The sequence below is a fragment of the Eublepharis macularius genome, chromosome 6, assembly GCF_028583425.1.
Source record: "Eublepharis macularius isolate TG4126 chromosome 6, MPM_Emac_v1.0, whole genome shotgun sequence".
In the NCBI taxonomy this organism is placed as follows: domain Eukaryota; kingdom Metazoa; phylum Chordata; class Lepidosauria; order Squamata; family Eublepharidae; genus Eublepharis; species Eublepharis macularius.
The window spans coordinates 4,620,066-4,636,334 of NC_072795.1; the positions used below are offsets into that span (position 1 = coordinate 4,620,066).

General features: G+C 46.4%; 1 protein-coding gene across 4 annotated transcripts in view; it reads left to right on the plus strand.

Moving 5' to 3' along the window:
- Nucleotides 1–16,269, plus strand: part of MASP1 (MBL associated serine protease 1) — a 95,236-nt gene that overhangs the window by 73,652 nt on the left and 5,315 nt on the right. For 2 of the 4 annotated variants that reach the window (XM_054982526.1, XM_054982525.1), the window contains one exon: nucleotides 2,229–6,251. In XM_054982526.1, the coding sequence (XP_054838501.1) occupies nucleotides 2,229–3,112 (884 nt within the window). In that variant the 3' untranslated portion in view covers nucleotides 3,113–6,251. Of the gene's footprint in view, nucleotides 1–1,249; nucleotides 1,345–2,228; nucleotides 6,252–12,794; nucleotides 12,930–13,733; nucleotides 13,848–15,002; nucleotides 15,189–16,269 lie in introns of those variants that run through there. The other 2 variants (XM_054982527.1, XM_054982528.1) reach the window with 2 other exon arrangements.

Here is a 16,269-nt window from a genome sequence, read left to right on the forward strand (position 1 = left end):
TGAAACCAAACAAAACGGGAGCTTCCTGAGATGAAAGCAAGCATACCAAAAGTTTCGACTTAGTCTTTATTTGTCATTCTTAAATCAAGAGTTCCCAAAGTGGTCGAACCCTTTTGTGGGAAGGAGTTCATGAGAAATGGTGAGGAAAAGATTCAATGCAAAAAGTAGGTGTTGGTTACAGGATATTGCAGTGCTCCAACTTTCCCATAGCGGCAACAACTATGGCAGAAAATTATGAGTCTCATATGCATAGTCACATTAATCAAAGAACATATTTGGGCAGCAGCCAAGACCCTCTCCCATCCCTTCTGCATTTCAATCCTCCCTCTTCCAAACATTTGGGATCCTTGCCAGCCCCTATAATCAGTATTCATTTCAGCAAATGTATACCTTCGCCTACTAAAAAAATAAATAACCACATAATGCATCTCAATACTCTAGATGCTGTTCAATTACCTCTGGGGCAGTCTGAAAGAAAGCAGGAAGCAGAAAGATGGTAGCCTAATATTGCTAGCAACTAAAAGCATTGTGGATGGCTGCTACTCGCAAGAAATAAGGGTGCAATGATAAGTATTCTGTTACGGGATCACCTACCTAGACTGCACAGAGATTCCTATTGGGTATAATTTGAGTTGACCTGATATTCTTTTCATCACTGTTTGCTTAGGCCCTTACCTGTCTCAACCAGGTTTTTTTACCCTCTGAGAGCTCCTGTGCCTTTAAGAGCTTGTCTTCGAGCACAACCCAAGTATTTCCCATTCTGTTGGTGCAATGAATAAGCAAGGTGCCAGTTGTGTTAACCTAGCAGAAGGCATTGACCCCTTTGTGAGCAAGCTACAGCCTAAAGCCCTTCGTTTTCAAAATCAAAACTCTGTTAACTATTTAAGATTGGAATTTGCAGATGAAATGATTTTCTTCTACCTAATTGTGGCTGCTACTGGAGTCTTTGTTTTGCTTTCATGTTTGCTTTCTCCTAAGAAAATTACAGACCCGTTTTAAACGGGTTTCTCTGCATCCCACACCAGCAAGGAGTCCCTAGTGCCTGTGTGAGCAAGGATGCTTTCTCATTGACTGGTCTGCTTTCGAGCATGGTCTGATGCAACACTTATACCCAAGTTAAAGCTGGGTGATGGACAACTTCCTCTCCCAACTGATAGCCCGAAATGCATTCAGAAGTCTGAAAGAATCCGTTCTCTTCCTCGATCCCCATACGCTAGAAATGGCTGTCTGTATTCTGTTTCGTTGCCAGCCTAGGTGCTCTCCGAAGAATGGGCAGCTTGTGCTGGCTAACCACAGGACGGGCTCAACTTCCTCATCTCACTGTGCATGTTGGTGGGGGCCAAGGGAGCTCAGCCGCTCCCTTTACAGCCCCTCAAAGGTATTATGGATTTTTGAGGGGGCAATGATGAATGGCACCGAACGGTGTGGGTGCATCATTGCCAGTAGATTATGCCACGGATCATGACTCCCTCAGGGCAAAGGAAAGAGACTAGCAGAGATAGCAATGTATAATGGTTAGATGCGCATGGGTGGAAGTAGACATTTCGGAGCACATGAAAGTTTGGGACTTCTAGCCCAGAGGAGCAGCATATGCCATGTGGAAAATCTGTTGCTGTTGCATTTTATCTGCATCAGCACCAGGGGAATCCAAAAAACCCCATCCCCATGTGGAAGATACCAAGATTCTTTCCTGTTTAGACATTTGCCTCCCTAACAAATGCCCAAAGTCCATATTGGTGAGATATTACGGTTTCTACTCAAAACAGAAATTTGCAGTTGACTCAAACATGACATTCCCTCCACCCCCTGAAATTAAAATTTGAACTTCACTAACCATCTGAAAACCTGCCATCCAAATTAACACGCTGAACTGAAATTCAGAACTTAAGCTTCAGAAAATTTAAGTCGGAAATTCAAGCATTCATGATTTAGAATGTGGCATGTGTGTTTGAAATGTCCTGTCCATTTGTATATTTTTAAATTCAACTTCAAAATTTAAATTCAGCTTCTAGAATATAAAACACTGGAAGGAAACACAGAGCAGAAGAAAGAAAGGGGCTTGTAGAACTAACTGCAGCAAGCAAAGCAGGAGATATTCCAAAATATGTTCAGCCGGATGAGGGCAGAAACCTGGCATAATCTATTAGAGAATCATAGTTGGGCAACTTTTGGGTACAGCAACCAGCCATGGTAGACTGACTGTTTATTCTATTATTTCCTTTTTCCAGTTTGTGGGCAGCCAACTCGCCCGCTGCCCACCCACGTCAAGCGTATCATTGGCGGGCGGAACGCAGAGCCTGGTTTTTTCCCATGGCAAGCGCTAATCGTGGTGGAGGACACATCTCGGGTGCCCAACGACAGGTGGTTTGGTAGCGGAGCTCTTCTTTCCGAATCCTGGGTGCTGACCGCTGCCCACGTCCTTCGGTCCCAACGCAGGGACAACACCATCATCCCCGTCTCCAAGGAACACGTCACCGTCTACCTGGGCCTTCACGATGTCAGGAACAAGATGGATGCTGTCAACCGGACAGTCGAGAAGATTATTCTCCATGACGCCTTTGACATCCAGAACTACAACCATGATATCGCTTTGGTGAAGTTAAAAGAGAAGGTGGCCATGGGACCGTACGTGATGCCGGTTTGTATGCCACAGTTCGAACATGAGCTGGAAGGGCCTCATCCCAACACACTGGGCTTAGTGGCTGGTTGGGGCATCTCCAACCCCAACATCACGGTCGATGATGTCATGAGTTCAGGTATGAGGACCCTGTCAGATATCCTACAGTATGTAAAGCTGCCGGTCGTGCTCCACGCTGAGTGCAAGACGAGCTACGAATCCCGCTCGGGGAACTACAGCGTCACCGAGAACATGTTCTGTGCGGGTTACTACGAAGGCGGGAAAGACACCTGCCTCGGAGACAGCGGGGGAGCATTCATCATCCAAGACCTTGACAGCCAAAGGTGGGTGGCCCAAGGACTGGTCTCATGGGGTGGGCCAGAAGAATGCGGGAGCAAACAAGTCTACGGGGTTTACACTAAGGTCTCCAACTACGTGGGCTGGCTCCAGGAGCAAACTGGATGGACCTTCACGAATCCTGATTTGAGGAGATGAATTGGGACGAGCGACCAGATCAAAGACGACGGATGGAACTGGAACTGCACCAAAGTTCCGATATATTGCAGGTGCTCCGAGGGTCTTTCTGGACCGTAATATATTTTTCCATGCTGCAAACGTGCAATGATTTTGAAAGGGAAAGGAGCAACCAACCGTCTTTCCTATAAGAAGTGTTTCTATTGTAGGAACATTTGATTTCCTGAATGCTCAAAGGGGCAATGGAATGATGTTACTGGAACGTTGCCATTTCACACCCTACACTAGCATTTCATTGCAGCTGAGAGGATGAAATGCGGGTCCCTGTTGGACAGTGCTTATGACATAAGTGGAAACCCAATTCTTCACCACTACCCCTTCCAGCGCCTGCACTGGGAACACGAAATACCTACGTGAGCCCCATATTGGCATCAGAGGAACATAGAAGTTTATGAATTAAGCCTGCAGTTTTGAGGAGAAGACAAAAGATCATAGCCAGCATTGGACTGGAGTACTGACAGGGAAATTAAGACTTCAAGGGAACGATGTAGCCAAAAGTGAGCACTTCGAAGGGCCAAGCTAAAAGTGACAGGTTACACTTGAATGGCAAGTGAACAGACTCACATGTGTTCTTTCCTGTTCACTTGCACTCCACTTGTGCTCCACTCGAGTGTAATTCGTCACTTCTAGCTTGGCCCTAAGGGTGGCTCTAATTATGGGTTTTTACTTGGGCGAGTAGTCGTTTTAAAGTGGTCTGCCGTCACACCGCAGCTGCAGAGAACTGCTTCTTTTTTAAAAACAAAAATTATTTTAAAAGTTTTTCTTAACAATATAACAATAACATAACAAAACAACTACTCTGGACAGTATTAATATATAGTCATAAACAGTTCAAGCAATAACTTTAACAGTGGTAGGTATATGGTTGTCTAAAAGAAAAAGAATAGCTTGCATTCATCGGCATAATAAATTGCCATAATTTTAAATGCGTCTGCAACCGACTTCTAACGTTCATTATGGTGTCCGGTAAACTCTAAAAAGGGCCACCCTCTCTCGTAAAAGTTGGACTGGAAGTTTTCAGCCGTTGAGCTGCGATCTGTGATCTTTCCCATTGTGAAAAATTCCCGCATTTTATTGAACCATGGCTGAACTGCTTCTTTTTTAAAAAAGGAGAGCTCAAACGAGTTCAGAACGGTGCCTCAACGGGAGGGAAAGCGCCTGCCTCTCCCACAAACCACTTCCCTGAACGGAAACAGCATATCAAGGGGAGAGTTATGTGCACAGATTCTATACGTAGAGCTGCAAAATCAACAAAATAACCCCCCTTGCATGCAGCTTTCATGGGAGAAAACAGCATTGGGGGGAGGGCAGGAGCCTTTCCAATCCCAGTGGTGCCCTTCTGTGCCCCTTTTAGCTCTCCTTTTTTAAAAAGAAGCAGTTGCCCTCAGCTGCTGTGTGGCTGCACAGAGAACCTTAAAACAAGCCTACACCTGTGTAGAAACCTATAATCTAGAGCTGCCCACTGATTGAAATGCTAACCTCTATCCCTTAGAAATCAATGCCATTTCGCACATTATGCACCAGCCAACCCAGATTTCCCAACAAGGTAGCCCTCAACAGGGAATGGCAACCAGCCACGACCATTTGATGAATGTGCCTGTTTGAAACAGGTCTTTTCAAATACCTATTTATCACTTCTGCATATTTTAGAGGTGCCCTTTCACATCTTAAAAAACCCTGCCCAGGAATTTTCATCAGATACCGGCGCTCAGAGCAAAATAAATTCAATGAATAATATGTTCTAATTTCCACATCCTAGCAGTGGATTGTACAATATTGTAATGTTTTGACCCTGACGAATGACGAAAAGTCCTGTGTAACTCAAAAGCTTGCATACCTTTCCACTATCAAAGTTCAATATAAAAGAATCCCCTTTTTATTTCGTACAAGTGGGTTTCTTTTCACGGCAAGGCTGGGGGATTTTCCTTCATGATTTTAAACCTTATAAACACTCCCAGGCTGATAAACATAATTTGCAAAAGGAGCTGGGGTGGGTTCTGCCTGAGGGCTTTGCCCCACATGGCCAGCAGGATCCCCCCTCCCCTTTTAAGGACCTCCAAACAGCATTGTGCATATTCCAGACATGACTCATGTAGCCCCTGAGGCTTTCTCTAAGCCCCTGGGGCTTTCTCTAAAAAAGGGCAAAGGAACAACCTCCTTTGCTCCAGCCTAAAGGGGAAATGGTGGGATGGCTGAAGAGAGGGCCTCTTTGTGGATGCTCCACCTACAACCAATCTGGCGTGGGAGAAGAGTTGAGCTTTGCCTTCAAAATGGTGGAACTAACCTCCGTTTTTCTCTACCACCTCCTCTTTTACCTTTTAACTGGCATCATTGTTTTGTTTTGTTTGTTCCCAGCTAAGCCACAGTGTTCCTTTAACCATGGCTCAGCTATGAAGGGAGAAAGGGGGAACTGCCAGAGTTGCCAACCTCCAGGTGGTAGCTGGAGATCTATTCGAATCACAACTGATCTCCAGGCAACAGAGACCAGTTCCCCTGGAGAAAACGGCTGCTCTGAAGGGTGTACTCTATGGCATTATACCCCACTGAGGCCCCTCCCCAAACCCCACCCTCTCCAGGACCCACCGCCCCCAAGTCTCCTGGAATTTCCCAACCTGGACCTGGCAACCCTAAGAACTGCCCGGCAAGGAGAAGTGATTGCCACCACTTTGGCACTGAAGCAAAAAATCGCAAGAAGGAAGATGGTTGGTGTGGCACAGCAGGGACCTCATGGGGGTGCATGTGTACCTACCCTGTGCCCACCAGCCTCCACCCCATTCACTACTGCTTCTGCAGAACGCGTGCCATTTCCTGATATTGTGCGGAATGCCCCCCTCCCCACTCCCCGGTCTTCCTCGGTGTCCATAAGGCAAAAACACTCGGGTGTTCTTCATCAGCTTGCCTGAATAGAGTTCAATGCAAGAAGAAATCAGGCACAGAAACGATCCAGAGAAAGAGGTCTCGACTTATAATATGTGCTTGGGAAAAAATACTCCTGGCTTTGTTACATATTTAAGAGCTATTATGCTGGTAAGGATTTTGTACTTTTGTTTTATAGTATGCCCAATATTTTGTATTATGATGACCCTTTGTGGAACAGGAATAAAACTATTGTTACATACAAATCTCTGTTTGTCCAAAGCGCTGTCAAAGATGCTCCTTATCATTTAAAAAATAAGATGGTTGCACCACTGATCATTATAAGAACATCCAGCGGTGTAGCGTGGGTTAGGGGCGCCCGGGACAGGAGATGGTGCCCCTGCCCCTGTGTGCACGCGGGAAGTGCATGCGCGCTCCTCACTTCTGTGATGTCATTGCACAGGGGCGTGCCCCACCCCGAGCGCTCCTGCAGTTGGGGCCGATCACCTCTCCACCCCTTACCATTTTGCCACAACTGCCCACACCATCGCCGGGTGCCGACTTGATGGCAGCAGGGCGGACGGCTGCGGTGAAGAGGTAAGAGGTGGGGGAGGCTAGCAGCCCAAACTGCAGGGGCACTTGGGGGGGGCAGGTCATCTGCCACACTGCCTGCTGTACCGCCGGGGCACCCGGCTCGCTGGGCACCAAGCTGGTGGTGGCGGTGTGGGCGGCTGCAGTGAAGGAGCGGAAAGGTGGGCAGGAGCGCTCCCAGGGAGGGACCGTGGATGTGGCGCCTCCTCAAAATTTTGTGCCTGGGATGGTTGCCCCCCCTGCTCCCCCTCATGCTGTGCCACTGAGAACATCCACACTACAAACTTTCAACACTCTTAGCACTGAAATGATTTCAGCACTCAAAGTCCATTTGGGAATCTGAAGTTGCACATTCCAAATACACGATCAGATTTCTGCGCAAAGAGATTTTAACTGACACGAAGAAATCAGCACCTGAGTCCAAAAACTCAGACATTGAATTGATGTGAAGAAAGAGCATATACTTCTGACATTTCATAGAATCACAGGGTTGGAAGGTACCTCCAGGGTCATCTAGTCCAACCCCATTTATTAGGTCCAAACTACATATGACTTTTTTCAATGAGTTGGGTCTGCGTTCCCGGGATCCGATTCTCGTTCCTCACATTGGGGTCTTTGGCCTTTTCCCCGCAACAGTACTTTGCTGCTGCCACTCCAAGCAGTGGCAGGAGAAAAATAAAACCCTGGCATCCGGTCTGCCGCTATGTCACTTCCGGGGAAAATCCATCAGTGATGTAGGGATGCTCTAGCGATCACCAGAAACTCTATCCAGCGATTCCTAGAGCTACTTTATGTCTAGGGTTGCCGGGCCTTCTGCCCCCGCCAGCAAGCGGCAGCGGAAGAAAAATCATTTTAAAAAACAGTAACAACACTGACATCATTAGTCCACTTCCAAACAGGATTTCCAGTTGCCTGCTGAGAGTTTGCCCCAAGATTGTAAACCCCTCACCACAGTGATCTGCCACCAGCCGCCAACCCTGGTAAGTGTGCAGCGGGCACGCTCTCACCAAGGCACGATGATGTCACTTTCTCAAGTGCTGTTATCGCACCAGTGGTGGGCATGCTCATGAACCTCACAGGGGCTGAATTGGCCCCGCACATTTCCTGGGAGGGAAATGGACCTTCTCATAGTGTCACAGGATCAGCCATGGTGGGAAGCAGTGCCCTGGAGCATCCTGTCAGGTCTGGTATGGATTGGTGGCAGGTTTGCTGCATCAAGCTGTAGTCTGGCTCCAGTGAGTACAGCTTTCCTATGTCATGGGGCAAAGTCATTTGCCTAGGGGACCCAAGCCCTTGAGCTGTCCCTGTATCCAACCGTCTGTGGGCTTTCTGGACTGAAGCCTGCCCCCTCCCACTGCAACCCACCCTACAGGAGGGTATAAGGACCTTGCAAAGCGACTCTATTTCCAGGTACAACCTGAAAGTGACAAAGGGTAGCTCTAGGAAACACTGGAAGATCTGTGGTTTTACTATAGAGTTTCTGGCAATTCCTAGAGCTACCCTTTGTCACTTCCAGGTTGTACCCAGAAGAGACATAGCAGCACCGGTGACATAGTTGATGTCACCCCCTCCCACTGGTTGCCAGGCTCAGCCTGTCAACTTTATTCATGTCGCTTACAGGTTTTCCCTGAAAGTAACGTAGCAGCTCCTACTAGATCATGCCCTTCTCATGTTCGTTTCTCCAGTTTGCTAGGTACGGTGTGGCAATCCTGTTTGGGCCTGATTTGGGTCAGGTCAATAACTTCCCACCAGGGCTATTTGGGCTTAGGAAAACAGCATGGGGAAGGCAGGAGCCCCTCCTCCCCCGATGACACAGTCCTGAGCCAAATCAGGACCACACAAGCTTTAAAAAATGACATTCCTTGTAGCAGTGTCTGTGGGGAAATCAAGTAAGATCCAGAGAATCTGGACTCTCCTTGTTAAAAAAAAAATTAATTTGGCCTTTCAACACCGTATTAGCCTGAACCAATCATAATACTTTTCTTTCAAGAAACTGGGTTGGATCTGGACTAAATTTTCTATCAGAAGATCACCAGTTTCCTGTGTCCTCCATCCCACAGCTGCCTAGCTACCTCCACAAAATCCTGTTCCCGAGGGACTGGGAACAGCACAAGAGGGATCAGCAGTGGGAAGGAAGAAGAGTGGACATTGCCTTTTGAGTCCAGAACCAAGCCATCAAGGTGGAAATGAGACCATCTAATCCAATACCCTGCCTCGTAAGCCACTGCAGTTACCAGAACCATCACTCGTCCACATTGTCCTCGTGTTTTACCCCTTCCAGGACTCAAAACAGCTTGTGGAGCCAATTTTTACCCAAAAAAATGAGATAAAAAAAATCCTTCCCTAACACTGCAACCTTGATTCAAATCATCCTAGACACAGACAAGGCAGCTTTTCAATCAATCAATCAATCAATCAATCAATCAATCAATCAATCAATCAATCAATCAAAACAGACACACAGACAGTAAAGAGTCCAGTAGCACCTTAAAGACTAACCAACTTTATTATAGCATAAGCTTTCCAGAACCACAGCTCTCTTCATCAGATGCATCATCAGCTTTCAAGAACCACATGATGCATCTAACGATGCATCTGACGAAGAGAGCTGCAGTTCTCGAAAGCTTATGCTACAATAAAGTTGGTTAGTCTTAAAGGTGCTATTAGACTCTTTATTATTTTGCTACTTCAAACTAACATGGCTAATTCCTCTGGATCTATGACCATAGACACACACTCAGAGGCACACACACATTGAGAAATCTATTCATCCCAGTACAGGGAATAATTGGGGTTAATTGAACGGGGGATAAGGGCGTGCCATTGCATTAGGATCTTTATGAAGTCTTTCCCCAGCTGCCTCATACATTACTTTGCCTTCTTATTAAACTGTCTAGCATCTTCCCCCTCCCCCCCCCATCATTCATGCAGCCACACAGCACTCATATCCCTCCCTAAACAAACCAAAGCTCTGCCATTCAAATCCAGCCTGAATATAAGATACCTAACCAATGTACGGCCTTGTGCTCTCAGCTCATGGATGGAATGCTTAAGTGGAGACTCTCTCCTCTGACCTTAAAGCTTTCTGTGTTGCTTATGAGAGAAAGTGTTATATGTTTTGCAAGTGTCCTACACTCAGTCATGAAAGAGTTAAATTGTTATTCTGTTTGATTAGTCAGATAGCTAGTTAGCGTAGGAACACTTAGGCATCGAGTAAAAGTTCCTGCCAGAGAAAGTGGGAGTCTTTAGTCTTAATGAGGGAATCTAGGAATGTCTATTGGATGAGCTGATGTATTGGGGGCGGGGGCGCAATTAGCTAGCAACATATCCTAAGGTTTTATTTATTCTTCGTTCACTTCAGTTCACTTCTCTTTGCCGTCTGTTCTATGTTCCGTTTAAGTCTCTAAGTTTCTCTCTCTAGTAACCAATCTAGCTATCAAGATGTAGTCAGAGTTTGTTGTTTTTCCTACCAAATATACCCTTTTTACCCTGTTATGTAGTAAAGTAATAATAATAATAATAACAACAACATTCGATTTATATACTGCCCTTTAGGACAATTTAATGCCCGCTCAGAGCAGTTTACAAAGTATGTCATTATTATCCCCACAATAATCACCCTGTGAGGTTGGTGGGGCTGAGAGAGCTCTGAGAGAGCTGTGCCTAGCCCAAGGCCACCCAGATGGATTCAAGTGGCGGAGTGGGGAATCAAACCCGGCTCTCCAGATTAGAGTCCTGCGCTTTTAACCACTACACCAAACTGGCTCTCAAATATTTTTATAGAGCTAGAACCACAAAAGTCTGTCTACTTATTTCCACTGTGCTAATATCACACTCTGCTACTCTGCTAACTTATGGGTGGTGCACCCCCAACAGAAAGCTATCACCAAGAAGTATGATTTAGGGATTCTTAGGTCAAAACCAGACAGCTGAATTGATCTCGGGCTAAGTCAGGTGGTTGGTTCACCTAGCTCTGTGCTGTCTGTTTTAACTAGCAATGATTCTCCCACGTCTCAGGCAGTTTTTTTTCCAACACCCTTTCAGTGGAGCTGCTGGGAAATCAACCCTTTGCGCTTCTGCATGCAAAGGAGACGTTGTAGCACAACTGATTCCAGTAGTGTAGGCCGGTTGGTCTATTGCAACAAAGGCCAAAAAAGGAAACTTGCGGCACTTTGAAGATGGAAAGTATTTTCAATGGAAAGGCATGTGTGGGTTCGATGCTTCTTCTGTGCCAGACGGTGAAGGGAAACTTTCGGGAGCAGCTGCCACAAGGGAAGCATCCCACTTATCACACCCAAGGGAGAGATCTCTGCAAATCAACAAGCGGCATTAGAGCTCCAGAAAACATCGCCATGAAATGCTCTTCTGTATTTTATGGCAAAGAGGAGGGTGGGACGACCAGTGGGCGGAAAAGCAGTAAGATGTTGTCGCTCCCCAGGCGTTCCTGGCTCGCAGGGATACTTCCTCCTGTTGTGTTTTTGATTTCGACTGCCCCAGTTTCACAACAATATGCTTAGGAGGACTAAGCTGTGGCTAAGTCCGGCTATTAGGGGAAGAGCAGGGAAGGGAGCGCCCTGACCTGGATAGCCCAGGTGAGCCTGATCTCATCAGGTCTCAGAAGCTAAACAGGATCGACCTTGGTTAGTAATTGGATGGGAGACCTCCAACGAAGACCAGTGTGGCAGAGGCAGGCAATGGCAAACCCCCTATGAATATCTCTTGTCCATACATGCATATTGTCTGCAGTAGCCTCTACCTTGCCCTGACCTGGATAGCCCAGGTGAGCCTCTCAGAAGCTAAACAGGATTGACCTTGGTTAGTAATTGGATGGGCTACTGAACTTGGGAATGGAAGATGTTCCAATGCAGTACAGAACATTGATATAGAAGAATTTGAATGTGCTTAGAATAAGTGATACAATATATATAAGATTTAGAAAATTATAGTCAAGAGTAATTTGAGTAATAAGATGGGTTAGGGGTTGGAAAGCTGTTGGAAGTCAATAAGGAGGGGGGAAAGGGTGGGGGCTAAAAAAAAAAGTTAGTAATTGGATGGGAGACTTCCAACAAAGACCAGGGTTGCAGAGGCAGGCAATGGCAAACCACCTCTGAATATCTCTTGTCCATACATGCATATTGTCTGCAGTAGCCCCTACCTTGCCCTGACCTGGGTAGCCCAGGTGAGCCTGATCTCATCAGATCTCAGAAGCTAAGCAGGGTCTGGCCTTGTTTGGTAATTGGATGGGAGACCTCCAACGAAGACCAGGGTTGCAGAGGCAGGCAATGGCAAACCTCCTCTGTTAGTTTCTTGCCATGAAACTTACTATAAGTCAGCTATGACTTGAGGGCACTCTTCAAATCCAGGGGAGGGAGCACAGGTCCTTGTCAGTAGAGGGGAGCAACAGGCAGGACGGGTGAGACTCGGAAGCAAAGGTGGGAGAGGTAGATGTGGGAGAGGTATATGCCTCTGGAAAGGTGGGAGAGGTATATGCCTCTGGAAATTATTAAGGAAGTCAAATCAGGAGTATGTTCGGGTGGGGACGGGAGCCACATTACTCTGAAATAGAACAGCAGGATTTGATTCCAGGGGCATCTGAAGAAGAGAGCTTTGACTCTCGAAAGTCCATACGCTGAAAATTTTGTGCATTTCTAAGGTACCACTGGATTCAAATCCTGCTGTGGCTAAATGGCAAGTCTGAATATTTCTCATTACACAGCGCCAAAGGTCTAAGTGGTTCGCAGGGTGGCAGCTACACCTGGCGAAGGGAGCTTTGATTCTCAAACGCTCATACCCTGGAAATCTATCAAGCTGGGTAGCTGTGTTAGTCTGTCTGTAGCAGTAGGAAAGAGCAAGAGTCCAGTAGCACCTATAAGACTAACAAGGTTTGTGGTAGGGTGTGAGCTTTCATGAGCCACAACTCACTTCTTCACAAAAGCTCATACCCTACCACAAATTTTTAAAGTCTTATAGGTGCTACTGGACCTTGGTAATCTAGTTGGTCTCTAAGGTGCTACCAGACTCAAATCTTGCTCTCCTACTACAGACAAACATGGCTACCCACCAAATAAGGAGTCAATGTACTTACACTGGCATAAGTAGCTACCTTCCTCGCCCAACTTTGCTTAGAGGCACCCAGGTAGCCAGTTAAGATTTGGATCTCCCTCCTCTTAAACCATGCCTTTCCCCTCTGCTTCAGTGTGTGGGAAACCAAGGTTTTCACGAAGCCTCCTGGCCCGTATTGCTAATGGACGCTACGCCCAAAGAGGGATTTCTCCATGGATCGCCATGCTGCACAGGAACGGGCGCCCCTTCTGCGGAGGATCGCTCCTAGGTAAGACCCTCTTGGAATTAGCTGGATTAGAAGACAACGTTTTGAAATGGAACATTCCCATCCATTCCATAGTTTTGTATTCTCTAAGGCCCCCTGGGAGAGGGGGGATAATAATAACAATAACAACATTTGATTTATATACTGCCCTTCAGGACAACTTAACATCCACTCACAACAGTTTACGAAGTGTGTTATAATTATCCCGACACAATCACCCTGTGAGGAGGGTGGAACTGAGAGAGCTCTGAAAGAGCTGTGACTGAATCAAGGTCACACAACTGGCTTCAAGCAGATGAGCAGGGAATCAAACCTGGCTCTCCAGATGATAGTCCTGCTGCTCTTAACCACTGCACCAAACTGGCTCTCAGGGGATGCCCCTTGCTGTAGCATTACTGCTCCATGCAACAGGTTATCCATCACTCTATTTACTCCATTTATATCCTGTCCTTTTCCCCCAGTGGGGATCCAAAGCACCTCACATTGTTCCCCTCTCCTCCATTGTATCCTTACAGCAACCCTGCGAGGTAGGTTAGGCAGAGAGTATGGGACTGGCCCAAGGTCACCTGGTGAGTTTCCATGGCAGAGCGAGGATTCAAACCTGGGATTTCTAGATCCTAGTCCCGCAGTCTAACCACTTCACCACACTGGCTGCATTGAAGGCGAATGCTTCGGGTGACCCTGCACATCTTTGTATCTTTTTGAATGGCCTTGCTCCATCAATGGTTGAAAACCCAACCTTGATACCTGAGATCCCTAAAAGCAGTATTCTTTGAAGGGACAATTAGCTTTTTACTTGTTTCCCAGGCAACAGGTGGGTTGTGACTGCCGCTCACTGCCTCCACGATGAATTGGATCCAGAGAACCCCGTTTTCCGAAGCTCTGATGTGATCAGCCCGTCATTGTTCACAGTCATTCTCGGTAAGCATGTGGTTGTTTGGGCAAGGAAGTAGTTCATCTCTTAAATATCCCAGTCTGTCAAGAATATTCCCAATCTGAACCTCCTTTTTTTTTTAATAAATGTTTTTTTTTAGATAGCAAATAGGGAATAAGAAGTAGAGGGGGGTAGAAGGAGAGAACAAACAAACAAAAAAGGAAGTTACATATCTATTACATTGCACCATTCACTCTAATACATGTCTTAGTATTCTGCTAATCAGCACTCTATTTGCAAATTTTTCCATTTGTCTTCTATAGTGTCCATAAAGGACCACATCTTAGTTGGCTGAACTTGTCTCCGAACATTCCTGACGGCTGCCATCACCTGTCCTGGTGCAGCCCAAACAGCAGCACACTTTAATTGAAAGCACATGTTCTGCCATTGTGTACATGCCACAAAGGGTTGGCAACCTTTGAACCAACATTCTCGCAAAGTCTGGGAAACCACCAAATCAAATAATATACGCTTTTACCAAAAATGGACAGGCAATTCCCAGCCTTCATTTGCGGCTCAGAAGAACCTTTCTACAAACAAATCTGACAAATTTGGTTGTACTTACTTTGAACTAGAGCCAATAGCAGTTGGTGAACAACATCCACAGCTGTAGCTTCACATCATGTCAGACATGAGCAATAGAACTATACAGGGGTCATTTCGTAGAAAAAGAGCTGGAGGAACTCATTAGCATAACTCATTAGCATATGCCACACCCCTTGACATCACCAGCAGTGTGTCATTGGCATAACTGATTTGCATATGCCACACCCCCTGACTTCACCTATCCCGGCTGTTTTGGACCCAATCCTGGCCATTCAGGGCCAAAATTGGGCCCAAAATGGCAAAAAGAGGCTGAAAATGGCTGAAAAGGGGCCCAAAATGGTTAGGAACGGGCCGCTGCTGAGTGGGAGAGTGATCCACCACCTGTCAGAGGCCCGATCGTGGCCATTTCGGACCAAATCCAGGCCGCAATGGACCCAAATGGCCACGAGTCAGATGGGTGGGGCCACCTGATATGTGACCTCTTTGGGGAACTACCAGAACTGCATTCCTGAGCGTTCCCCCTCAAAATGAGCCCTGGTACTATATGGCATAAAGTTATCCATCCAGAACTATTCTTTCTATGTTTCTTTTTGCAGGGAAACACAGAACCCACACGCAAGACGACACAGAACAGCGTTCCCAACCCAAGTCGCTCTTCCTCCACCCGTCTTACCGGGCTACCACTTTTGAGTATGACATTGCACTGGTGGAGCTGTCTGAGGAGGCCACACTGAACAATTACGTGATGCCCATATGTTTTCCAGACGGATCCCACCTCAAAGGTGAGGAGGCACCCACGCTTTTCAGACATGCAATGCCGTTTGAGAAAAGATGTAATTTACAGAGAACAATCCTATACACAATCCTATGCAGAGGAATTTCAAAGGGAGATTAGAAAGAGACACTGCTGAATTGTAACTGATAGTGAAGTTCAAGACAATGCATCCACCTGGACTGAATCGAGACCTGGGCTTCCTGTCTCATTACCAATGCTGATTTCTCCAAACCCACCACCCCTCTGCATACCCCACCCTGTCCCATCACACCTGCTATTGTCATTCTCCGGCTGTTATCATTCGGCTTCTGAAATCACTCCACTCCCCAAGATATAAGGACAGATGAACTCCCATTCTAGCTGTATCTGAAGAAGTGAGCTGTGGCTCACGACAGCTCATACCCTACCACTAATTTTGTTAGTTTTATAGGTGCTACTGGACTCTTGCTCTTTTCCAGTCCTATACACAGTTACTTGCCTAAGCCTATTGGAATTAGAGGGCTTAGATTGTGGTAACTCTGAATAGGATTTCATCGTAAGCCAATAGAATTGTGTGATGTGAAGAGGCAATTCAGGGCTCAAATAAGAGAGATGTTTTGCTTATTGGATTTGGCTAAATTTTTGAGCTAAAAATTGGTGATAGAACTTTGCTCCCTTTGCTGAGGCTGGGCTAGTTAAAATGCTGGAAATGCTGGAAGCAGTGAAGTTGATGTATTTAAATGGTGCACAGCAGAGAGGCCACCGAACTCATTTTGCACATCTTCACAATCCACCCCAAGGTAGGTGCCAAATGGCACTCACAGTATCTGAAGAAGTGAGCTGTGACCCACGAAAGCTCATGCCCTACCACAATTTTTGTTAGTCTTATTGGTGCTACTGGACTCTTGCTCTTTCCTACCGGCATGCAAAAGTCCCAGTTCTAGCAGCAAATGTGTAAGACACCCCTTTGCCATCTCTTTCAACCAGCAGGCCCAACCAGAGCAGCAGTGCTCACCAGCCCATGCAGTTTGGAAGCTGAAGTTCATCTTGCATTACTGCAAAAGTTTATATACACTTTCTGGGACATGAAATGTAAAATAAATAACAAG